Source organism: Octodon degus, unplaced genomic scaffold (genome assembly GCF_000260255.1).
Source record: "Octodon degus isolate 3935 unplaced genomic scaffold, OctDeg1.0 scaffold00053, whole genome shotgun sequence".
In the NCBI taxonomy this organism is placed as follows: Eukaryota; Metazoa; Chordata; class Mammalia; order Rodentia; family Octodontidae; genus Octodon; species Octodon degus.
Window position 1 is genome coordinate 12,388,205 of NW_004524629.1, and position 25,035 is coordinate 12,413,239.

At 43.9% G+C, this 25,035-nt stretch overlaps 1 protein-coding gene and 1 pseudogene across 1 annotated transcript; both read right to left on the minus strand.

Moving 5' to 3' along the window:
- Positions 1-4,591: 4,591 nt before the first annotated feature.
- On the minus strand, positions 4,592-24,816 carry B4galt4 (beta-1,4-galactosyltransferase 4). Its single transcript, XM_004633321.2, has 8 exons — positions 24,691-24,816; positions 22,690-22,775; positions 22,190-22,576; positions 18,760-18,992; positions 15,688-15,875; positions 10,466-10,588; positions 8,456-8,560; positions 4,592-5,863 (listed from the first exon to the last, which is right to left on the minus strand). The coding sequence occupies exons 3-8, from the start codon at positions 22,443-22,445 to the stop codon at positions 5,731-5,733; spliced, it is 1,038 nt and encodes a 345-aa protein (XP_004633378.1). The 5' UTR covers positions 22,446-22,576; positions 22,690-22,775; positions 24,691-24,816; the 3' UTR covers positions 4,592-5,730.
- LOC111817292 lies at positions 8,701-8,871 on the minus strand (annotated as a pseudogene).
- Positions 24,817-25,035: the final 219 nt, after the last annotated feature.

Here is a 25,035-nt window from a genome sequence, read left to right on the forward strand (position 1 = left end):
AAGAAAGAAAGAAAGGGAAATTAAGGACATCATTTCTCAAAATAAAATAAAAAGGTCAGGGGATACAGCTTCATGCAAAGGGCCTTGGTTCAATCCCCAGTACCACAGAAAAAGAAAATGAAAAGATATGTGTACTTGGGTACACAAGAGGAACCTATTATATATTTATTCAGTCTTTGTCCTGAATTGTCTTGATGTGAAACATCTTTCAAATAACCAACATGTACACCAGTCTTTAAAATGAGTGACTTATGGAGATTTTTGTTTGCTTCAAAATATTTCTCTTCTAGACTGTTTCTTCTTTAGATTCCAAAAGAAGTTCTAACTCAACATTTGCTTGCTTACTCTTATAAATAAAGAGGGTTTTAAAATATGTTTATACTCTTGTCTTTACCAGTGTCATGCCTGCTCCTGCATGAGTCTAACAGCATGGATTTTCCAACAGGAGAACCCAGTTTGTGGGACTGAAATTGAAGAAGAAAAACTGCAGGTACTGGGTGTGGCTTCCCGTGGGATGCTGCCTCACCCTGCTGCCCAGTACAATGATGGGAATCTTGTTTGCTCTTACCTTCCACTCCTGTCGCACTTGCCCTGGAAAATGATTTTCCTCCTGCTCTCAGAGGCAGTGCAAACACCTCTGCCATCAATGGCCCAATGAAGAAAATGTGCTTGATCTGGAGGACAGCCAGTAAAAACACAGCACCCCCGCCCATGCCCCACCAGCTTCTGTATACAAGGCTGAGCTTGGGCAGAAGAGGGCTGAGGAAGAGTGGAGGGCACATTGCCCAGAGGCACTGGTGGCCAAGCAGGGGCAGGAGCATGATCCGCAGTCCTCAACGTAGGTGGCCAAAGCAGCTTCCGCCAGCCTGGCCTCACCTTGTCTCTCCAGGATCAAGGTGCCTTGGCCTATGAGGAGACATGGCCCCAGCACTTGGGTGAGAATGCTCTCTTGTGGTCCTTCTGGAGAGGGCGGGAGCTTGGTCGTTTCACACTCCCGCACACATCTGGTGCCTTCTGCTTTCACACTAGCCAGGTGTCCCAGTGCCCGCATGCTCTTAACTAATTCCCGCCCCCATCCCACAGCTGCCCTCTCTCCCAGAGCTTCATGCTCCATAATGCTCTCTGCTTACAAAATTCCCTTCCTTCTCCCTGTGACTAGATCTCTGTAAAGCCTTTGAAAATGAATTCATGCTAAGTGACAACCCACCTCCAACCCCTCAATCTTTGTTGGGTTTTTCTTGATAGTAGCAGGCAAGAGATGTTGTGAGGTCAGATGGCCCAGCGGCTGCTCAAGTCATATTATCTAATTTCCTACAGAGAAAGGGCTTCTCCATCCCCAATTACCTTCCTACCTAGAGCCTTGGGATCATCATTCCCAGGTGCAAATTCTGCTCCAAATGGGTATGAACTTAGTAAGATCCCCAGTCACAGCCTTGCCCTGGCTTTCTGCAGCATCTAGTACCGAACAGACACTATTTCCTTAGATCCTGGCTCTACATAACTTTGAAAAGCTGCTTACTTTCTTGGAGCTTTCTTTAGAAAAAAATGGATCTATCCCCACACAGAACTGAGAGGATCAGTAAGCTATGTGAAGTGAGAATCAGCACGGCTAATAATCTTTAAGATACCTGACAGGTAGATGCACCATAAATCCATTGGCCCCAACCCATGGGAACATACCATCTCATGCTATCTTGCTTTGGTTTATTGTAATAACCTTAATGACCCTTACATGGGTTCAAATTTACTGGGCATCAAACAATAGCTATGAGTAATTACTTTCCAGGAAAACTTATGATTGATAGCAGAATTGAAGTCATCAAGATAAGGCATCTTAATGAATAGATCTCAAGTTCTCTATATTGGTTCTAAAATCTCTGCAATAAAATGTGATTCTGCCCTTGCTGTCTTTGCAGGGAAATTCATTTCCCTTAAACTATAATATCTGAGGGGGTTGGCACAATATTCATGTCAAGAGAGATCAGATGCAAACCTCACTTCCTCCTATTACCAACTTTAAGTTAACTTGAATCTATTTTCTCTTTGCAGCACACGTGTGCATGCACACACACACACACACACACACACACACCTATTAGACAGTTAAAATTAGAAAATTTCAAGACAGGAAAAATGATACACAGCAAGGATTCAATTTTTTAAATTCATATATTTGGTACAGGGTCTCAGTATGAAGCTCAGACTCATAGTGATCCTCCTGTCTCAGCTTCCCCAGTGCTGGGATTACAGGTGTGCACCACCACACCCAGTTTCAGAAGATGGCTGAGTGCAGGCCAGCACAGCAGACAGTACCAGGGATCAAACCCAAGTCCTTGAATATGCCAGGCAGGCACTTAGACTGCTGAACTATCTCTCAGGCCCAGATTTAATTATTTTATGCCCTACCCATCACCAACCTCTCTTCTAAGTGGCAAACACACACACACACACACACACACACACACACACACACACATTCCCATTTGCTCCTTCTTTTCCTTTCCTATATGGACCCTCAGAGGTTGTTGAATTCTCAACTGTCAGTAGAACAATGGAGCATTTACCTACACAGATGTGCTTTCTGGGGGTAGAACTGAGGAGACACTCCCATTTGTACACTTTGGGTCCTATCATACCCTCTCAGCAGGTATAAGACAACTACACACACACACACACACACACACACACACACACAGTGGCAACACTTTAAAATATTTGAGTGAAAAACTTACACATGAACCTAAATATGTTCCATCATGTAGGACAGGTTAACGGTTCTTGACAGGGAGTTAGATGCAGTGAGAATCTTCACGTATAGCAGAAAAGTCATCCATTCCCCCAAGAGTCCACTCACAAAGCACTGTGGGGCTCCCAAGGAAATTACTGACCTGGGACTTACATGAAATCAAAGGAGCTACAGAGAGATTAAGTAGGAAGGGAGTCTGGAAACAAGTTGGAAGAGACCAGATGAGGACCTGAGTGGACTTCTTAGGGTCCTGAAGATACTAAACCTCTGTAGAAGCGAGGACAGGGATATAAACCCAAGAAAACCACCTCAAACAAGCAGCTTATGGAGACACCATGATAGAACAGGCTGGACATCAAAAGACCTGAGTTTGGCCATGGTGCTCCATTTACCAGCTGTGGGACTTCCGGCAATAACCCATCTGTCCTGACGCTCCACTTCCTCATCTGTGCCTCTTATCTCAAGCGTCTTCAGTGTTCACAAACTGTGCAGAGAAATGTTACAATCCATAAAGCACCGTAAAAATGAGTGCTAGCACAAGTGAGGAAAAAAGCAATAAAAACTTTAGCAGAATTTTGTGATGGGTGATTATGATGTCCAAATCATCTCCACCCGTGTATAATCATAGCCCACAAAAGCACCTCCACAATATGGAAAATGCTTCTTTGTGCAATTAACTATGAAAAAAACCATAAAAGGTAGGAACTAGGATCAGCACAGCTCCTTTGAAGCAAAACTCCACAGCCCAGCTGTGAGAACAAGAAGGGTGGAGACAACTACTGCGCAGGTGCCACAGGCACCAGCCAGCCAGCCAATGAGTGGGAACATCCCACCACCACCACCACCACCAGTCAAGTGGCACAGGTGGCATAAAGTTCTTAAAAAACTATCTTCCACCTGAAGAAGTTTTATAAGTCATTCTCTTGGGTGAAACCAAACTTTTCTGAAGAAAAGGAAAAGGCATCATTCAGTAGTTTCCAACATTTTTTTAAATGTGCAACTTATTAATAAACAATAAGCAAAATTGTGGAGTTTTCACATGGCATTAGCTATATACTTCCACTGAGAAACCGGGTTCCCAAATACAAGTCCTCAAATTCTCTGCACACTTCATTACATTCCATTGTTCTCCCCAGCCAGACGGAACACACTGCCTCTGCATTGCAGGCTCTTAACACCTTAATAATTAAGGGAATGGGGCAGAATAGTGCCAGAGAAAAGTTCTTCAGAAAAGAGGGGGAAGGAGAGAGGAAGGCTCCCTTTACTATCCCTTGTTCACAAGTCTGCTGAGAATGGCACTCCTTTAGAGGTTGGTGGGGGGGGGGCAACAATTAGTACTGTTTTGCTCAATAAAGATTTTTATTGTTTACTCCCTGGCCTGAAAGAAATATAAACCAAGCTAGCCCTTAGATAAAGTCATTGTAGCTATAAAATGTATTTTCCTTTCAAATTCTCCTTCTCCACTTGGGTGGTGACTGTTACTTGTTTTTCTTGGATGCTTCTAACCTGTCCCTTCCCTCTTTTGTTTGCCCTGATTGGCTGGCACCATTCATATTAAGGCTTATATTAAGGTTTTATTAAGGGAGGGAACCATGTGATGACACTGGCTTGAGGGCTCCTGGGACGCAGGTACCTTATAATACTCACTTAAGAACATCCATTCCTACCTCATTGATGTGTCCATTCATTCTCCCAAGTAAACAGAACATGTGTACTGCTGCTCCAATGCAGTAATAGAATGGCTCCAATGACCTTCCTTTAATTCTCACCCAGATGCCCTTCCACTTCCCCAAGAAGCTCAAAGGACTGGTGGCTTCTCTCCCAAAACACTACCACTGCCCAAGTCAGTGCCACGGCCCCACCACCATCCCAAATCAAGTTTCCAACCCCAGGTTCCCCCAACAGCCAGCCCCACTCCTGTCTGTCCCATGTCCAAACTAGGTGCACCCCCAAGGTCACCCTGCTGTTCCTACTGTTGATTATGGGAAGGGAGGTGGCCCAAAAGGATGGAGGGAACAACAAGGTGGAGAAATCCCAGGAACAAGAGGCAGAGTAACCTCCTGGGGCTAGTGATGCAGGAAGTCACACAGAAGCAAAGGGAAAGGAACAGAGGATGAAAGAGGGAGGTTTTAAATTTATTTGTTCTATTTTTAAGCTGTTTGAAATAGTGGGTGTTGAAATGAATACACCTGTAGCCTCCGATGACAGTAAAAAAACAAGACTGAATACCTGATGCTTTTTCATATTTTACTACAGAGGTACTTTCTAGATGTATCATTAGTTATTATGTAATCTGTAAACTGCTACATCATATCCTACATGTATAAAATCATGGTATAAAATGCTTTAAAAACTAGTAGCTGATGCGCTGTTGGCTGGGTGATTCCTGGAAAGTGCATCTGGGCAGGTGGCATCCACAGCCATAGACCAGCACGGCACAGAGGCAGCTCATCTCACTCCTGCCCCCTCCACCTCTTCATTCCTAAATTCACAGCGTCTTCCACAGCTTTCTCTTCCTTCTCACGCAGGGTCAACATTTCACAGATCCCCATGCAGGATAAATGAATAACGGAAATTACATCTTCGTACCTTTTTTGCTTGGAGGAGAACAATTCCAGTTCTCTGAGACATTCAGCAATCTGGTTTCCTATGAGTTTTTATGTCATAATGCATCACTTCAAACTTAAAATACTCTCTTCCAACCAGAGTTTTCAGGTAGCCATCATGATATCTTCCAAGTCTTTTTATACTGTCCTTCAAGTATCTATTACAATATTTAACCCTAAATGATCAAAACAACTAAGAAACCTGTATCGTTACAATGGTTTTACATTCCATATCACCAGGAGCTCGGCTAAGAAAATACAAAAAGGAAACATTCATCTCAGTAATTGGCTGTACCAAGTTCTTAATGTGTGTTACTAGGAAACATCTCTAGGCCAAAATTATTGCAATCAGCTCTTCAAATGCCAAAAGATTCAGGGTCACGCACCAACCCAGAAATCTACTGTGATGTTGATATATAAAGGATTGTGTTCCACGGACAATAATTTATAATTGCAACTCGTCAAGCCATCTGTTCTCCAGACCCGTGACACCTGGTGCAAGAGCTTCATCCTAAATATTAAAAAAAAAAAAAAAAAAGCAAGTGTGAATGACAAAACAAGGATCTGTGTATGCCTCCTTTGCTTTTCGCCTCGCCCCAAAGTGGAACAAAAGTATATAAATTAAGTATACAAATGTTATAAATTATTGCATCTGTTGGGTTTCTTACAGCAAAATAATCACTTGCTTTCTCCACTGCATGTAATAGACAGTAATAGCAGGTGTGTGCTCATGTGTCCATGTAAGATCAATTGTGGGGAACAATGGTGAGAGTCATCATCATCAGTGTCCCCAGCTGCAGGTCGGAGGAAGGCCAAGTAGCCTGATACAACAGGACGGATGTCACCTGCCACTTCTAGCTCCTTGGGTGGGTTTCAGGGGATCTCTGAACCCTCCAGCACTGTCAGGGGAGTTCTGCGTGTGCAGGTGGGAGCACACACAGCTTTAACAAGAGTCTAAAAAACCTTGAGGTTGTATATAGAAAAGGATGAATGAAAGGCCCTGGGGGAGGCTGGAAGGCCAAAAGAATAGGTCAATTCCAGTTAGGCTTAGAAGAAACCAAAGTCACTAGGTGAAGAAGGTGAGACGCTTCAGCGGAGAGACACAGGCAAGGCACCCAGACGCACACATGGTCAGGATGCATTGGTATGTCACCAAAGCACGGGCAGCAAGGAAAGTGTGCAGAGGAGGGAGCCCTGAAAGGAACAGGTCTCTGGGATCTGAGCAGTGAAAACACTGATGGCTCGAGGAAGCATAATGCCAGAGGAGAAGCATAAGCTAAATAATGCCAGAGGACAAGGCGCAGTGTGACTGCACTTACATCAAGTTGAAACATGCAAAACTAAGCACTCTTTTGTCTAGGGATTCAAATATAAGGGAAAATAAGAAACAATAAAAACAATTATTATCATACATATTTATTACAAAAAATCAGGAAAGTGTGACCTGGAGCAGAGTGGGATAGGAGGGGAGGAAATGGGTTTAAGGAGGCCACATGGGTCATGAACACCCATGGGGGATGGCATATCAAGAATCGCCCTCCTCTTGCCTGGCAAGTGCGGGGTCCTGGGTTCAATCTCCAGTACCACCAAAAAAAAAAAAAAAAAAAAAAAAAAAAGAATCGCCCTCCTATAATTTGTAAGTATTCTTTTGTAATTATTCAAGGATTTTTAAAATTTAAAGATAGAAAAGCACGCTTATAGACAAAGATTGCAAAAACAGAAAAGAGCTGTTTGTTGGGATGTCAGACTCTTCACAAAGAAGCTCTAAGCTCTTCATTACTGTCGAAAAATTCAGAGGAAAACTCAGAACAAAGAAATATTCTTTAATTAGAGCCACAGAAAAAAACTGGCTTATCTTCCAGAACTGCTCAGTAAAGGGGCCAATTCCTGGGGCCAGAGCATATGACAGGAAGCTCTCAAAGACTACTGTGGCTATGTTGAAAGGATTCAGGAGCCAACGAGAAGGTTCCATTGGCCAAAGATGAGACAACATGAGTATCAAAGAGAGCATTAACTACATCCTGAAAGATGCCAGGCAACACTGGCTCATTATTCTGAAAAATGACAAATCAGTGCTTGATTCTTTCCCTTTACCCTCCCTTTCTGATGAAAACTACACCCTAGGGTATTCAAGAATGGAAAAAAGGGACAGATTCTTCTTTGTGCAGAAAAAATATAATGAGCAAAGAAGTAATGACAGAATTAACTGTCATTAAATAATACATGTATGGATGATTAATAAATGTTAGATAAAGAGCATCAGTGAGTGCTAAACATCATTAGGTGAAAAACAGATGAGGAATCTCATGATGAGTGGATCAGGCTGACAACACCTGAACCCCCAGATTTACCTGAGCACCTCAACAGATACACTCTCAGACAGTAACTGCTCCTGTGGTGACACAAGAGGAGGGAAACAACAACATCGTTGAAGTGTTTCTGCCCAAAGACAATACCCAGAACCCGCTTAAGCTTGCAGAAATCAACTCCCATTTTATAAAACAACTTTCAGAAAAGTCATGGTAAGACATTTAATCATACTACCAGGATGCAATTGGCAAACATTCATAAGGCAAGAAATTCTATTGAACAAATGACCTGGTGTGGTTATCAAGTAAATTGTGAGGGAAAAAGGGCCGGGGGAGTGTTTAGATTTAAAAAGGTCATCCAGATGTAGGGCAGACCCCATCTATATACTCATCTGAGCAAACCAACTGTTCTGTTTTTAAAGCACTTATGAGATAATCAGGGAAGTCCGACAGCTAATGATATTGAGGAAGGGTTGAAATTTTATGTCAGGTATAATAATGGAACTCCAGTTCTTCTCAGAAGAGTTCTTACATATTAATGGTTCATACTCAAGGATTTCCATAGAAGATTTATGGCATTTTTTATTTATTGCTAAATAATCTAGCAGGGCAGAAAAGAAGGAAGACAAGGCAGTGTCCATGCACTACTCTCTCACGCACTATTTGTTGCCCTTTGAAGTTTTCTTTCATAAAAAGCTTTCAATAAAAGCAATTTACGTATCTGATGCAATTCAGCACAACTGACAGTAGGGTCTAGGTGGCAAGTTGCCAGACACTCGAACCCAGGGCCTTACCTTTCCATGTTCACCTCGTTGCCTCTGTCTCTAGTGTGGAAAATCATTGTGTATTTACCCACTTCAGGCTTTGGCCTGGATATTTTCATTCGGTGAAGCTGAACCCTAGAAAAACATCAGAAGAGATTAAAAACTGAATCTATTCCACTTACCTAACAGTGGGCACTTAAAAAGAATCACCTGCAAAAGCTCGCACACCCTCACTTTGCTTGGGTATCAAAAAAGAAAATGAAAAAAAAAATCATAAAAGTTGAGACTCTCTTATACTGGTGAGACCTCAGGCAATAAACCCATAAAAGAATCACATTTATCATTTACAACTTAAGTGCCATAGGGATGTGTCAATTGATAGTCACTTTTTGAACTAATAAGAACAGATATTACATTTGATCTTAGCCAAAAGGCTGAGAAGCAGTATATAGTCACTTTTAAAATACCTGATAATATATCTAGTATTTGAATACATGCTGAGGAATATAACAGTCAAATCTCTTAGGATCTCTAATGTACTTAGCACTGCCTTTTTTTTTAGCAAAGAAAGGATTATTTATTTGGGGTTATGAGCTTTAAAGCCTCAGATGTGGGTTCAACTCTATCTAGGCTCTTGTTTATAACCTCAGTAAGTCAGTTCACTGTTGCAATCTCATTCTCCACATCTGTAGAACGTCAATGGAGACACAGAGTTGCTTTGAAAGACTCAAGTATTACCTAAGTCACAAGGCGCATGCTTGCAAACAGAAGTACTTTAAACGACAGCCAGGAAGTGGGGAGGTAACATCAGTCAGTGAATCTCAATCAACTTTCATGGCCAAATCATTCTGACAGCCAGAACATTCGCTGAAAATCATCTGGAAGGCTCTGCTGTTCTTATCAAATAAAACTAAAGCTTGGGGCTCCCCTCTACCTTGAAGCTCAGGAGTAGCAGGATAAGAGTGAAAACAGATAATGCACAAGTCTACTAACCATCCCACCTGGGCAATGAGGTGGATTTGGGGGAGGAGGTGGGTGCTGGTTACCTCAAGCCCTTGTTGCTCCTTCCTGAAACCAATGGAGCAGGCAACCTGTGTCCAGTTCATAAGCCGTGGTCACAGAGGCTGCTGCTTGGCTGGTCATGTGAAGCCATCGGTCAGGGAAAGCTACCCTCTCCTGCCAGAAACACTCCAGAGCCTCTCAGCTTAGGCTTGGTAACAAGACCAGCATGGAACATTTGACTTCTTCACACCAAAGCAATTGGAAACTTCTGATAGTTGAACATGAGGCTCACTGAAAACCCCTGCTTAGAAATTTCCTTGGCAAGAGGTACCAACAGGAGGAAGGGAGAAGTTTCCGGGCAGCTGGGAAGATCCAGTGATTCCATGTCTATCATACCAGCAGTAGGCTCTTAAATAATGACTGATTTCTGGGAGCTGGGGTACCTGTAACCATCTGCCATGCCCCCCAGCCCAAGTTCAGGGGAAGAGGTTGAGGGAGGAGGCCAGACATTCTGGCCATATACCCTTAAGCCCTCCAAAGCAGAAAGCAGTCCTGGTGAATCTGAGGTAAAGCCGAGAGCCTGGCCAGCAGCTGCCTCCACAGCAGGTGGGAAAGGATGTCCTCAGAGGCTGCTGCCATTATCTGCTCTGAAAACCATGCTGGGCATAGTGCCAGGGTCTCTGGGTCTGAGAAAAAGCATCAGGCTTTAATAGTCCCTTCTCTGTGTCAGGTTCACAGGTACCCTGAGGCACGGCCTGGAGTTCCTCATCTACGGGTGAGACCTTACCTTGGCAAATCCTCCCCACTGATGAGCCTCAGAGGCTTCTACCAAAACTTTTGCACTCCAAATACAGGAACAGAAAGCCTCCCATCACTTCTAAACGACCCCTGCTGAACAATAATTTGGGTCTCTTCCTTCATACTCTGCCCCCTTGGGACCCACCAGGCTGGTGCCTACAGGGACTATACATTAACACCGGTTTCCAGAGCCACCACTAATAGCAGAGCCCTGTGAAGGAACCTTTCTCTTTTGTTCACCTGAGTCTGAGGTCATCGTCTTCGCCTCCCCATCCCCAGTAGTTGTTAGAGAATCCATTCACCTTGAAAAACTGCTCTCTGGTTAGGGCAGTAACACCCCCAAAATATCCACTATAACGTAACCTGGAGCAGAAGAGAAGAGAAAAAAGGTAAGAACATCAAGGCAAAGCCCTTTTCTTCTGCACGCACTCTTCAGAGGTCTCTGATCTGGGGGCAGGCGCTTTAGAACACTGCAGAACCATGACTTCCACACACTCTCCACTGCCTGACGTTTACCTCCCAGAGCCCCTGGCCCAATGTCTTGCCTTTGTTCCTCTGTCCAGGCAATGCTCACCTCTGCTCACTGGCCCAGTGGCCACCCAGGTGGTATTAGCAATGATTAGGTGCAGAGGTGTGGATGAGCACCACAGCATCAGATCTGGGTGACTGACTTCACCTTATGTACCAACCCAGCCAATGGTGACAGTTGCCAGGAGGACAGGTTAAGAAGGCTCCAGAAGTTGCAGCCAGATTCAGTGGGAATGAATGTCATGGTGAACACATTGCTCCTTAACATTCACTCTTTAGGGAAACGAAGGCTCCAGAGGAACAGAAAGCCCCTGGTGTGCTCTGTAGGTACACTCACGGCAAATCTTTCTTAGAGTCCACTTCCTAGAAAACCCAGCCACCACTCCTGAGGTTTTTGGATTGAGCAATTAGACAATTGTGCCATTTATATGCAGTATACAGAATGATAATTTGGTTTTGAGAAAGACAAACTTTTTTTTTTTTTTTTTTTTGGCGGTACCAGGGATTGAACACTGGACCCTATGCTTGCCAGGCAAGTCCTTATTCTACTGAGCCATCTCCCCAGGCCAATAATTTGTTTTTGAGAGGAACACAGAAAACCATGTGTTAAGTTCAATTTGAGATTTTTCTCCTGGAGCTTTCTCAGTAGGAAAAGAATACAGAGAAGCTCATAAGAGCAACTACAGACGATGGTTTGGAAATAAGCCAGCAACAGATTATACTTGAGACACACAAGAATAGGAGAAATCACTCAAAAACAATCTGGTGGATGAGAAGAGAAGAGCTCAAACGGTAGAGCCATGGGGTTAAATCCTGTAGAACCAACTGAAATAACAGGAAAAGAGATGAGAATATTTAGGATCACCAATCTTTTTTTTTTTTTTTTTTTTTTCAGAAGCAGGGATTGAACCCAGGCCCTTGCACTTGCCAGGGAAGTGCTTATTCCACTGAGCCATCTCCCCGGCCCCTTCTAATCTTAATTAAAGCTTAATTCAAAGTATTCCAGGACCAATTACACACTGCTGTTCTCCACATAACAAGAAACATGAAAAAGAAAGATAAACATGTAGACCATTACCATCTAACAAGTCATATCCAAAAAGCTAACCTGTAGTTCAGCTGCTTATTTCTATGTTCTGGGTATGGATGGAAACCCTTTTGGCCCATAATATAAACGGATTTCGTTATATACCTCTAACCTAAAATTTGGGGAAATGGCATCTTTATAACTTTAAACAAAGAGAAGTAAAGCACTTAGAAGGCGGCTATCACCAACCAAGGCACCTAGTAGGAGTAGCTTACAGCCACTGTTATCAGACTGTTTGACAGGGAGGGGTTCTTAACTACCCAGGAAAGCAGCTTCATCAGGATCCACGAGTAAAACCACTACCCAGACACAACCAGCCAAGCACTAATGAGCAGGCTCCACAGAGAACCAGGCTGGGAGTTCGGAAGGCTCCACTGCTCCCATTATCAGCATGCACAGACCCTTGGCTGAGTCCCTGGTCTCCGGGAGGTCATGATCGAACAAGATAGGCAGTCTTCCCCAGGGTATGACAAAGGAGTTGCTACCATGTAGGGAGAAGCGGGGCCTAGAAGGATTCAGAGAAACAGAAAAATAGGTGCTCTCCTGGTAGCCCAGACTCTGGTGATAAAAAGCACAGGGCTGTGAGAAGACCACTGGAGACCAGCTTTGCTGGAGTAGGGAATAACAAGACGCGAGGCTGGGGCCTTAACAGTTAAGGAACTCCTGGTTCCCAGTTGCCTGGTATGTGGCAGCTATCTCCACATTTATTGACCATCTTTGCTTTTGGATTTTGCTCCTACCTGGAAAAGTATAAATATTTAATTGTCCCTGGATCCGGCTTATGTATTTTTAAAGGCCTATCGGCCTGGGGTGAGGTACACTTATAAAATAACAGTAGTGTCCTGTCCAAAGCAAGCGGTGTCAAAGGAACTCAAGTAAAACCTGCACAGGTGTACCTGGAGCTTTAGCACTGGCCTACAGACCATAATAATTAAGATTTACTTCTGGTTTAGTCAGCCCCTAGACACACGCAGCTTGTCACTTTACCTTCTTTCCCCTACATATGTGGCAACTGAAAACATCTCTTGCACTTATACTCATCAGCTGCTCTGACAGCAAAGCCATGCTCTGTGGTGGGACAGTGCCACACAGTTACCAGCAAGGGGCTGCCTGCACCTGAACTTGCCAGCCACCGGTGAGAGGGAACCTGTGACAATACTTTCCGTAGCTCTCCCCAGCCATTAAAGCGGAGTAGCCTACACGACACATACTGGAAAACAGATCAATAGAAATGGCAAACAAGAAACAGAGAAAACTTAATCAGAATAGAAGATGAAGGTAGAAAATACACTGGCACTCTGATCTGCTAGTAAGAGAGTTTTGGCTCAGTGCTTGTTGGATCCAGATCAGAAAGCAAGACACATTCAATCAGCCAATTCACATTAAGAAGACCTGTCAGTTACTCAGAGGAAACAAAGACCTTCTCATGTCTCATTGTAAAAGAAATAGCAGACTATATGCATTAGCAAGTTAGAACTACAAGATTCATGCAAGGACTGTTTCATTAGCCTATGTAGCACCCACAATGGTGACAGCAAAGGACAAACTAAAATCACTTCCTAACAGGAACACCCAAGAACAAAACTTTCTAATCTTCAGCTTAATACAAAGATACTGTTAGGATTTGTATCTTGATGTCCCCACAAGGCCTCATAGTCATAGGCAGGGAGTTTTGAAGATGGCCAGGTTACAATGTGTGAATGTGAATTAAGGGTGTGATGCTGGGATTAAGAGGATGGGCAATGGAAGCCCCACCCTCAGTATCAGTGACATCCATCAATAGACTTATAGCCTGGATGGAATATAAATGAAAAGCTGGCAGGCAGGCTTGGGGCCACTGCTTTCTGCTTGCTCCTGCTGCTCTGCTTTCTCCTGACTACTTTACCATGGACTATTTCTCCTCTGTGGTGCCCCTCTGCCAGGCTGCCTTGCCTTGGAGACAGCCAAGTATGGACCAAAACCTCTACAAACTAGGAGCAGAAGTAAACGGTCCCTCTCTTCACTTATAGGTATCCGGTACTGCAGAAAAGTAATTAAAACAGATACAACCGAGAATATCAGCTTTTCATTCAACAACCATGTGTGATGGTGCAGAAAGTACCTGGCAATGGAAAGTTTAAGAAAATTTAATGGAAAGTTGATCTTGGAAAGTGGCTGAAGTACAGATGTTCTATGACATTTTATTAATTTTACATAATCAATGAGAAGATCGTTACTGCTTCTGAGAAAAGGTACCTGGCCATGGTATGGTGTTTGCTTCAATGCAGATGTGGCTCAAAAATACCCAGAAAACAAAACCACTAGATGATAAGATTCTGAGCCAAAAATCATGTTCCCTCAAAGAGAAACACTTGTGATTCTCTCCCTGCCCTCCAGCCCACAGCCCCTGCCCTGACTCAGGCATGTGGCATCCATTGCCTCAGCCTCAGCCCGACTTGCTCCACCCAATTCTGCACATACCAGCTGAATGGAACTGCCTCCTGTCATTCCCCAGCTGGAACCATGTTCCTGGCCCCTTCTGCAAGAAATCCAAACTTCTTATCAGATCAAGCACAGCCTCATCACTTGCTTCTCCCAGACATTCACTCTGGGATACCAATGCATCAGCACAGGCTGGGTCTCTCACAGGCCTGGAACTCTCCTGGGAGCTCTGATGGGAATGCCATGGATTTCGCCAGATGCAAGGGCGACCTCCCTACTAACATCTTCCCACACTTCCCTGGATGCCCTTAAGGACTGCGCTCTCACCCATCACAGCTTGTTCTAGGTGCTGTGTTTGTTTCTGTCCTACTGTTTACACAGAGAGTGGGTTTCAAGTCAGTATCCAAGGCAAAAGTCAAAGTTCATAGTACTCAAGAATTATCTTAAATAACCCCAAGGGAGAAAACGACACACTGCAAGAGCAATATGCAAGCCAGGACCAATGAGGCACGAACACAGATTTCATTTCATACTCACACAGAATGCACAGTGGTGGGACTGTATGTTGCAGTCTTACAGATCTCCCTCAAACTCTTCCATACACCTCTCTGTCTCTCCATCTGGCCCTCTCCCTCCTCCCTCCTCACTAAGTGCTTACAGGTATATTTGCAGAGGTACAATGTGAATGGGGCTTCACTGGCATTCACCAGGGCACTCCTCTGCCTGGTCACACTGGTCCCATGGCCCCAAGTCTAGTGAGCACCAGTTAGCATGCAGGACAGGGCTGGGGGGACGCTGGCAGGCATATGTGCACACACAGACACACACAGTGCCCCTTATGAAGACACTGTCTTGGTCACCATCTCCCCTCGATCGTGCACAACTAGGAGCTAGTGTAAGATAGAGCCATGAAGGCAGGCTGGTACCCAGTACTTCCCCTGCTGGCTCTGAGAGGAACAAACTTGTCCTGGGTGTCCTGATGCCTGAGCAGACTATCCAGCAGACAGCTACACCCCTCTTGGTTGCCCCAGAACTCTGGAAAGAGGCTGCAGACTGGAAAAAGGGGCTTTATAGCAAAGTTATCCTAAAGGATACCATTTTATTGCCTCCTAGAGAGGGAGTTGGGATAGACCAATCTGTCAGGCAGGTTGTGCTCACGTGGGACAGCTTGTCAAAGTCCCTGACATGGGCCATGAGCTGGCTGCCATTTGCAATGTGGATAATGTTCTTTCTTGTGTTATTTTCCTTGTATGAACCTCTGTCAAATTGTTAGAGAACTTCTCTTCCCTGCTACATTTTCTTATTTCTGTTTGGCATTTTAAGAAAACCATGGAACATTTTTTCCTACTTCTCACTCCTATGACAACCTGGACACCATGTCCCACGCAGCCTTGGGCACCAGAGGCCACAGTCTAAGCCACCTCACCTGTACCCAGTGCTGTTCCTGCCAACCACCAGGTGCTTGGGCTGGTCTTCACACATGTAAAGGTTGAAGTCATTCTCTGGTACCAGGTCCACATCATGGAATATGAAGCAGTCCCAGTTCTCTTCCTTGAGAGCTTCGAGATAACCCACATTCAAGAGTTTGGCTCGATTAAACTTTTTAGCTCCAGCCTGTAGACAACAGAAATCAGAGTGTGAGGAGTCCCTGTGCTAAGCTGTCCTGCCATTCCACTCTAAGGAGTTGCTATTCTTTGTGTTAACACATTTGAGATCTGAGAGAAGAAATGGGAGGATGATAAAAGGCCTTTTTTCCTTTATTCTTCATACATACTTATGATCTGTATCTGTAAGAGACTCTTTTCAGCCTGGAGAGTTGTTAATAGTATAGAATTTCTGAACAGCAAGAACAAAATATTCCGAAGACTGGCTACACAATCTTCTTAACACTGTTGTGAATATTCACACTTAAATGTGGCTAAGATGGTAAAAAATAAAAATACGAAATGAAAAAAACTGCCTGAGATGGTAAATTTTATGTGTATTTTGCCACAATTAAAATTTTAGTTAAGCATGGTGGTGCATGCTTCTAACCCCAGCACTCTGAGAGACTGAGACAGGAGGATAACAAAGGTCTAGCCCAACCTCGCTGGTAACTTTGTGAGATCCTATCTCAGAAAACAGAAAAGAAAAAGACTGGGGATATAGTTCAGTATAAAACCCTGGGTTCAATCCCCCATACACACAAAGGAAGGAAGGAAGGAAGGAAGGAAGGAGGGAGGGAGGGAGGGAGGGAGGGAGGGAGGGAAAGAGGGAAAGAAGGAAAGAACGAACAAATGAAAGAAAGAAAGAAAAAAGAAAGTTAAATAATCAAAAATAATATACACTTAAATTTTATTAAGGTATATCTTATGTTGTGTTATTACCACAATAAAGTTTTTCAAAACCTCAAAATTTTGGAAGGTACTTTTACTTTTTCCATGTAAAACTATAAAACCCCTTATTAGTACAGTTGTATCAACCAGTTCTACTGCTTCTGTTAGCACCCACCCTCTATAACAAATTGATGCTGAATTTCAAAAAGATGTAACTAACAGTGTGCCAGAAAGGCCCATTGGACTAGGGCCTTTAAGCAGGCAGGATTGTTGTGAATATTTCTAAGCTATTCTAAAGTCTCTTGGAAATCCCTGTATAAAAATTCTGTTACAACACTACTGGTAGAAACTAATCCTTACAGTGACCTTGTGAATGGAGATTTGTCACCAGGTGAGAAAAGGACATAATTTGACTTGTAATATAACCAAAGGTATGGCATGCAGAAGATTTTACAGTACTCATGTTTCTCATGGCTAGTTGGACCAAATTCCATCAAATTCAAGTTTAATACATGGTTTATCATATGAAAGAGCAGGCAGCTCTCAAACATGGCCACAGTTTCCCTGAAAAGAGTAAAAGATAGGGCCAGCCAGATAGCTCAGCAGATTAAAGCACCTGCTTAGGCAGACACAGGGACCAGGGCTCGCTCCTTGGAGTGCCATACAGTCCCCTTCCCCTGGAGTGAACTGAGCCAGTGATTGAGACTGGGCATTGTAGCACATGCCTATAATCCCAGCGCTTGGGAGGCTGAAAACAGGAGGATCACTATGAGTCTGATCTGTGTAGTGAAACCCTGTAGACCCTGTACTAAATACATTTGAAAAACAAAAAAAAGAGTAACAGAAAACAACATATACTTCCATTCATAAAAATGGTTCTGTGCCTTGGGGGTTTCAACTAAAGTAAGAACGTGAACCAAATAAATCACAGCTGTGATCAATGAAGTTAAAAGTAATGATAAAGCAAAGTAATTATAAAATTTCACTTCAAGAAACAAGCAAAGATGTATTAAATAAGCATCCTGATTTTCAAGAATCCCAGCTTACCATCAGGTCAGCAGACATAAACCTCTGAGTTGTCAAAAGTTCTCAAAAGCTTTTTTAAATAAATATTACCAGCTATAACCAATAGTAAGTAGTTAATAATTTTGTTTGCATTCTCAGAATTTGTAAATATTTGAGGGGACATTATTTGGATGGCCTAGAGTGATTCTGGAAAGCTTAGACATGTATATTTTAAACGGATGTCTTATTTTTCCTTTGATAAATTTTAATACCAAATAGAGATCTTTAATCACCAACTCCACTGACCTTAGAACTAAACTCTCTAAAAGCACCCAATAAAAAAAAAAAAAAAAAACTTCTGTGTGCTGAGCCACAGAACTCAGCGGATTAAAGCACCTGCTTAGGCAGATGTAGGAGCTGGGAGTTTAATCTCTGGCATGCCGTACTAAGCCCCACCCCTGGGTCGCGCTGAGATGGTGATTGAGACTAGGCGTGGTGGCTGGCACTTGTAATCCCAGCACTTGGGAGGCTGCAAACAGGAGGATCCCTATGAGTCCGATCTGTGCAGTGAGATCCTGTAGACCCTGTCCTAAATGCAAGATTGATTAATTAATTAATTAAAATAAATAAAAGCAGCCTACAGTCACATCGTGTTCCGGCTAAAATGATGCTTCTGGAAGCCAAATCAAGAAGGTGAAAATTAAACATTAGCACACCTGATCTAATTAATAGCAGCAAAATTAAAGGCAGAAATGTGCAGAGTCCCAGGACCCAAGGGTTGCTAACACTCAGTACTCAGCCAAGTCCTGTCTAGATCTCCACAGAACAGTTACACTCAGTAATGAGAGTCAAGTCCAACAGCTCGCTCATAGCACACGGCAAATGTAGAAAGAGGCACCAGGACACCAGGAGATGGGGCAATCTTAGGGCAGGTACTGGCTAACAAGGCAGGGCTTTAAAACCAGACTTCTTGCTGATGCTCATTTTAGCAAGGTAAAATTGCACAGAATTTGGTCCCATGACTCCATACTCTGGGACAAAAGTTCCTCTACTCCTTCCAAGGATAAGATTAATAGAACTCTCTCCTCAATCATGGTCTGAGGTACTTTACACCCAAGACAGACAAAAGGTCAGGAGACCTGGCCCCTCAGAGGGAGGAGCACAGGGCTCAGGCTCACCTGATGGATGACATAGATGCCATAGTCCAGCTGCTGCCTCTGCAGAAAGGGGTGCAGATGTTCCAGCAGGTACATCAGGTGCTTCTCTCTGTTCCTGTGGGGGATGAGGATGGCAACCCGCTGCAAAGCCTTACATTCCTCAGGGTGATACCGGCCTCTGGACACCTTGGGATTTTTTGCCTGTACTTCTTGCAAAGAGAGATCTGCTTTGAAAATGAGCTTGCTCTGACCCCCTGCAATAAACACAGGGAGCAAATCACAAGAGAAAAACAGGTACATTAAGTGCTATGAGGCTAACATGGGTGAAAGTGAGTACTCTACGAAGGTGAGCCCTTACTTATAGTACAGTCTCATTCAGTCATGTATTATACTTCAGCCACAGAACTCATGTCACAAAGATTATTGGGGCAAAAGCATACATATAACTGGTGTGTAAAAGTATTTCCTTGTGGCCAGGTAATCAGCTCTTGCTCCAAGCCCATCCACAGGTAGGACATACACTCTGCCCTGGTGACCCTGGGGCCCGGCAGAGATCAGCCCCATGCCATGGTTCTCCTCAAATTTGCTCAAGCCTCTATTTCTTCTCAAAATTCCAGAAGAGGGTCCAGTCTCAAGCTTGTGAAAAAAAAAAAAAAAAAAAAAAACAAGAGCATTCACAGAATCAAGAACCTGAACAAGGCCCTGAAGGCAAAGCACCAGACAGATGTAGAGGAGAAGTCAGCTCATCCAGCAGGAATCTGCAGCACCACAAGTCTCCCACTGACACTTCCAGTAAAGCCTTTGCTCTGGGATCCCAGAAGTGGCCTGAGATGAAACCCAAGGAAGGAACCCAATCCTATGCAAGGCTTCCAAGGTCAGGCTGAAGCCACCTGCCCTTCTCTTTTTAATAGGAATGAATAGGGCATGCTGATAAGAGGGGAGGTGGAGTTCAGTTAGGGAACTGAGCTGTTTCCCCACATTTTTTTTTTTTCTTCTTAACTCCACATGTACTGGTCAGACTATAAAACTTTAATCTACTCACAAAAAGTATTATTGCCTTCCCAGCCAAGCAGTCCTATACATAAGTCGCCATTCCTTGCTTCCTGTGACAGTCCCTAACCTGGCCATCGTGCTTCCATCAGGCTCCAGCACCCAGCAGCACCTCATTCAGGAAACCATGTCCATCCATGAGAGAGCCAGCCTACAAGAACCTTCCTGGAAGTCTGTATGCAAGTCCTAAAACCAGCAGTCAGACCCTGAGAACAAACAATAGGAAATGGAGTTCCATGGACGGAACGCTGCAAGAGCTGCTTCCAAGGGATGAGGGTGGCCATTAAGATGGTTTCCCGCGTGGCCAGGCAATAAAACTCATCATTAGCCTTACCATGTTGCCAGAGGCTTATCTCAAGCCCCCACCACTTGTTGTACTCTTACTTTACTAACTATCTATCCCATTTACTAGCATGCATTTGGAGACAAACCCTTGTTACATCATTAATTTGCCTGCACTGGCCCAAATTTGCAGTCCTCTTGCCTCAGCCTCCCAGAATGCTGGGATTATAGGCATGCGCCACCACACCCAGCTTCATGTATATTTTATGGAGAAATTTACTGCTTAAATACATCATGAAGATTTTGAGCAAGGGGCCCATGTAATTGGTTTACATATAATCCTGATTTGTATGATTTGTGAATGGAATATAGACTCAAGAATAATTATTTAGCCTTTCCATGTCAAGAAGAGTACAGTACAAGACTGTGATTCATTTGGGAAGGAAGATGCAAGGACTAAAGCCTGTGCCCCCCTCAATTCATATGTTGAACCCCTAGTCCCCAGTGTGATGGTACTTGGAGGTGGGGCCTTTGCTAGATTAGATTAAGGTCATCCATCAGTGTGAAGCACACTTGTGGGGATTAATATCCTTATAAAAAGACACACAAGATCTCCATCTCAATCTAGGGATGTGCAGAGGGGTATACACACGTGCATACTCCCACACTGGCACATCAAGGAGAGGCTACATGAGGACATTACCAGTGAGAGGCCCTCTAAAGAGCCAAACCATGCTATACCCTGATCCTGGCCTTGCAGAAGGTTCTGGAACTTAAGGAACCCACATACTAGGAAGAACCCAGGGCCACCCTACAAGCAGCACCCTCCATGTGTGGGGCCACAGCTGCTAGCCAGGGAGAGGCAAGCAGGGCAAAGCTGGGAAGCAACACACCATGCACATCCGGCTCACCCAGTGTCTCCTGGGGAGGAAAGACAAACATGAGCCGGGCACTGTGACCCAGGCACAACAAGAGAACTGTCTGGCACATGGAGCTGGAGGTGAGCTCTGCAGGGCAGTCCAGAGTTTCCTGGAAGACGTCTAAGCTACATTTTTAGCAACAAAACTCAAATGGACCAGGCAGACATGGATTGAGGAAAGGCAATCTGGAAAGAGGTCAGTACTAATCAGGCTCAAGGAAGAGGTGGAGAAGTCCAAGCACTCTGACCTGGAGAAGGAAGACACACAAGAAATGACAGAGTGGAGTCTTTTCCTCCCAAATGTATTCCATCCACTAATACCAATGAACATGAATGAAGTTGAAAGGAAAGACATCAAGGGGAAATTAAAATATGGGATTTTAAGAAACAAACATCAAAGATAATACTTAACACTGTATTAGTATTAATACAAACACAAAACTTCAACACTGCCTCTGACACTGTACTTCTAGACAAGAATATGCTAGCAGTCTTAGTGGGCTTGTATTTTTCCACATGCCTAATGGTGAGAAAGCAAGCTCTCTGATCCTAGGAGGATGGAGATGCCTCAAACAGAGCCATGGGCCTAAATCAATGGCCCTATTGTTGTATGCTGCTGGGATGTTAGTGACCGGATAATAAAACTGGGTATATTTACATAGTGGTGTATCATACTTCAGTGAAAGTGAACAAAATAAAACCACACTGAAGAGATGTAACTAGAATAATGTTTAACAATAGAAGCCAAGTACAAGGGTCCAGAATGTATATTTCTAGTTTATAAGGTTAAAAACACGAAGAGCATAACTGGTCATGGTGGCACATGCCTATAATCCCAGGCTAAGGCAGGAGGATTACCAGTTCGAGCCTAACCTGGACAATTTAGTGGCTTAGCAAGACCCTGTGTTCAGTTAAAAAATAAAAAAGGGGCTGAAGATATAGCTCAGTGCAGAGGCTCTGGGTTCAAGTCCTAGAACACTAAGAACAGGAAAGAATCTAATGATGAATGGTAGTCTTAAAGCCAGGGTAGTGACTGAAAGAAGGGTAGGGTCCTGGGGAAAATGTAGTAAGATTCTCTTTCTTAATTTACATGCTGGTTTCCTGGGTATATACACTTCAGATTTTGGTACCCATGTTAAAGAAAAGATTTACATAGTACTTTTAAAGATACAAAAAGAGAGGGAGAGAAGAAGCACTTACTGAGGTTCGGAGACACTGAAGGACAATTGTCAAGCTCTGCTTTTTTCTGGGATGCTTCACTGGAAAGTGTTTCCTCTTTCCCCAAAGCTATAATAGCTTTACTGAAACCAGCCACGAAGTCCTTTGCTTTGGGAATCTCTTGAATAGCACCAACAAAGTAATTACTGGTGGCCCACCCAACCACCGTCAGGCACAAGGTACAAAGCAGCAGCAAGCGGAACTTGTAGGAAAGGTGGAAAGGCAGGTTGAAGCCCATTCTTTTATTCTGTGAGCAATATGTATCTCTCCACTTCCATGCAGGCAAGGAGGCTTCAAGTTAAACTTTACCAATCCGACTGTAAACCTGATGACACTTGCTTTTGTCCAGTTGTTCTGCTCCAGCACTCTCTAAAAGGCAATCACAAAAGACATGTTTGGAATGGAAATCCTATTTGGAACTGAGTCACTTCAGCGCAAACTGAAAACCTTCACTCAAGAGGACTGGCAGTTCTCCCACTTACGCTGTAGAAATCAGAAACCAGCGATGGTACCTGTTTCCGACCACCTACATGTCACAACAGCTTTCACTGGATGGTGGAAGCCACTTCTAGAACAAAACAGCACAAGACAGATGGGATAATGAAAGATGCCCTTCCTTCCTGAGCTGGAGACAGCCCAGACCACAGCCCCAACAGCTCTCTTCCTCAGTGCTCCTTCCAGAGCAGATTGAAGAGCAAGTCAACAAAATGAGACCCTTGTTCCAAAAGTGTATTTGGATCCAAGGAGAAAATTAGGGAACAGACCAAAGCTCTTCTCTCCACAAGTGCTAGAAAAGCATGATCCTTGACCACAGGGAATAAAAGCCATATTCCTGATGAGGCACTGCCACAGGGGGCATCGCTAGGATGGGAAGGGGTCAAGTGAAGACGAACAACACAAGACCATCCCAACCGAGCAGGACACCAATCCATAAGAAAAGGAACCACAGAACTGTCTTAAGGTTGGGTGTTTAGAGGCCATGGAGATAGCTCAGTGGTCTAAGAGCTGCCTAAGCAAGTGCAAGAACCCAGGTTTCTTGGTGCCAGCCTGCCCTGGGTGCACTCCACTGGCCACCAAGACCAGGTAGCACACACCTGTAGTCCCAGCATTGAGGAGGCTAAAACAGGAGGATTACTAGAGTCCAAGCTGCATAGTGAGACCCTGTACCAAATACATAAAATTAAGAAATAATAATAAAAATAAAAGATTGGGTATTTGTATTACATAGAAACTATAGCTCCACCACATAGCTTTGGGCCACTCACTCAAGTGAGTCTCAGCCTTATTACCTATAAAATGAAGTCAAAAACAATACCCACCTGAAGAAGTTACTGAGAGACTAGGCCTCACATACTGATATATAAAGTGTGAGCCCAGCTCCCTACACAGAGCGCAGATCCGCTACATGGTGACCATCACTATTACTGCTCACTTTAGCTTAAAGGGCAGAGTCTAGGGATGGCCATGCTAGTGGCTTCCTGGACTACTACTGTATTGTGCTGCTTGACAATATCAGTTGATCAACCGTCATTCTGACTTCATAGCACAAGGCACAATATGAATTCACCTCTGAGAAGTGTCTATGGCATTACTTACTGTCATTGCCTATTGAGAAAAACTCAGTTATTAAGGCCACTTAGATGAGGGGCCACCCCAGACCATGGCAAATGTGCTGGGTGGTGAAGGCCACTGGGTGATGGCCACTTGGAGGGGCCTCCAGGCCATGGCTAGCAACATTTTGACAAACCCTCTATATCAGCAAAGCTGTGCAGCTCCTCAACTTCTATAAACACGTCACAGAAAAATACATAAGATGCTAATTCCAGGATTCCAATAGTTAACTATATCATCAATTAAATAAGTAAAATGGAGACCAAAACATATTCTATGTTAAGTAATAACATGAAAACATGATGACATCCTCAGTGAATTAAAAAAGAGTAAACTATGCATGCTGTACTTATAACTAACGATACAAAATTAAGGTAAGTTTATAAAGAAATAAACCGATATTCCAAAAGTAAACAATAATTTTATATAATTAGTTAGAAGTGGATTTTTTGAGTCTGGGCGTGGTGGCGCGTACCTGTAATCCCAGCACTTGGGAGGCAGAAATCAGCAGGATCACTACTAATGCGGGCTAGGTAGTGAGACCCTGCACCAAAAAAAAAAGTGGATTTTTCTTTTTCTTTTTTCTTTCTTTTTTTTTTTTTTTTTTTTTTTTTGGTTCTGAGGCAGGATCCCATTCATATCGCCTAGGCTCAAACCTTCTGCCTTAGGATCCCAAGTGACTGGAATTCCAAGCAGGTGCGCCTCTGCCCAGCTCTTTACAAATTTTAATAATATAGTTTTATATTATAATAGATATGTTTATATCACATATTACAGTGGGTTACATGCGGCTCCTTCCCCAAAAAGCTCATGAGTTGGAAACAGTCCCCAGTGTGGTGATGTTAAGAAGTGCTGCGATCAAGATATCAAACCTGGCTGGTAGTGCCTAGAAGGCCAGGAAGGAATTCGGGCAGTTTCTTCTGGACTCTGAGTTAGTTCTTCCATACCAGTGGGCCCAGGGCTGGGAGGTATCTGCGGTGGCGCTCTGGCCTGGCACGTACCTGAACCTGAAAGAGGGGAAGGGGTGGGCTGGCCTTCCTCCCCTCCAGGTTGCTCCCCGCCATGGGCTCTGGCTCCTCACACACGCGCCACCCCCTTTGAGGCCATCTGCCACGTGGCCCTTGCCAGAACAATGCCAATGCCAACACCACGGGTCTTAGTCTCCCTGCCTGGAACCACCAGAACAGCGAGCTACATAAATCTCTGCTCTTTCTAAA

Coding starts and splice junctions, on each gene's coding strand:
- B4galt4 (XM_004633321.2), bottom strand. CDS start 22,445: ATGGGCTTCAACCTGCCTTTCCACCTTTCCTACAAGTTCCGCTTGCTG. Junction 18,993..22,189: donor TTCAGTGTCTCCGAACCTCA/GTAAGTGCTTCT, acceptor TGTTTATTGCAG/GGGGTCAGAGCAAGCTCATT. Junction 10,589..15,687: donor AGGAACAGCACTGGGTACAG/GTGAGGTGGCTT, acceptor CTTCTGCTCCAG/GTTACGTTATAGTGGATATT.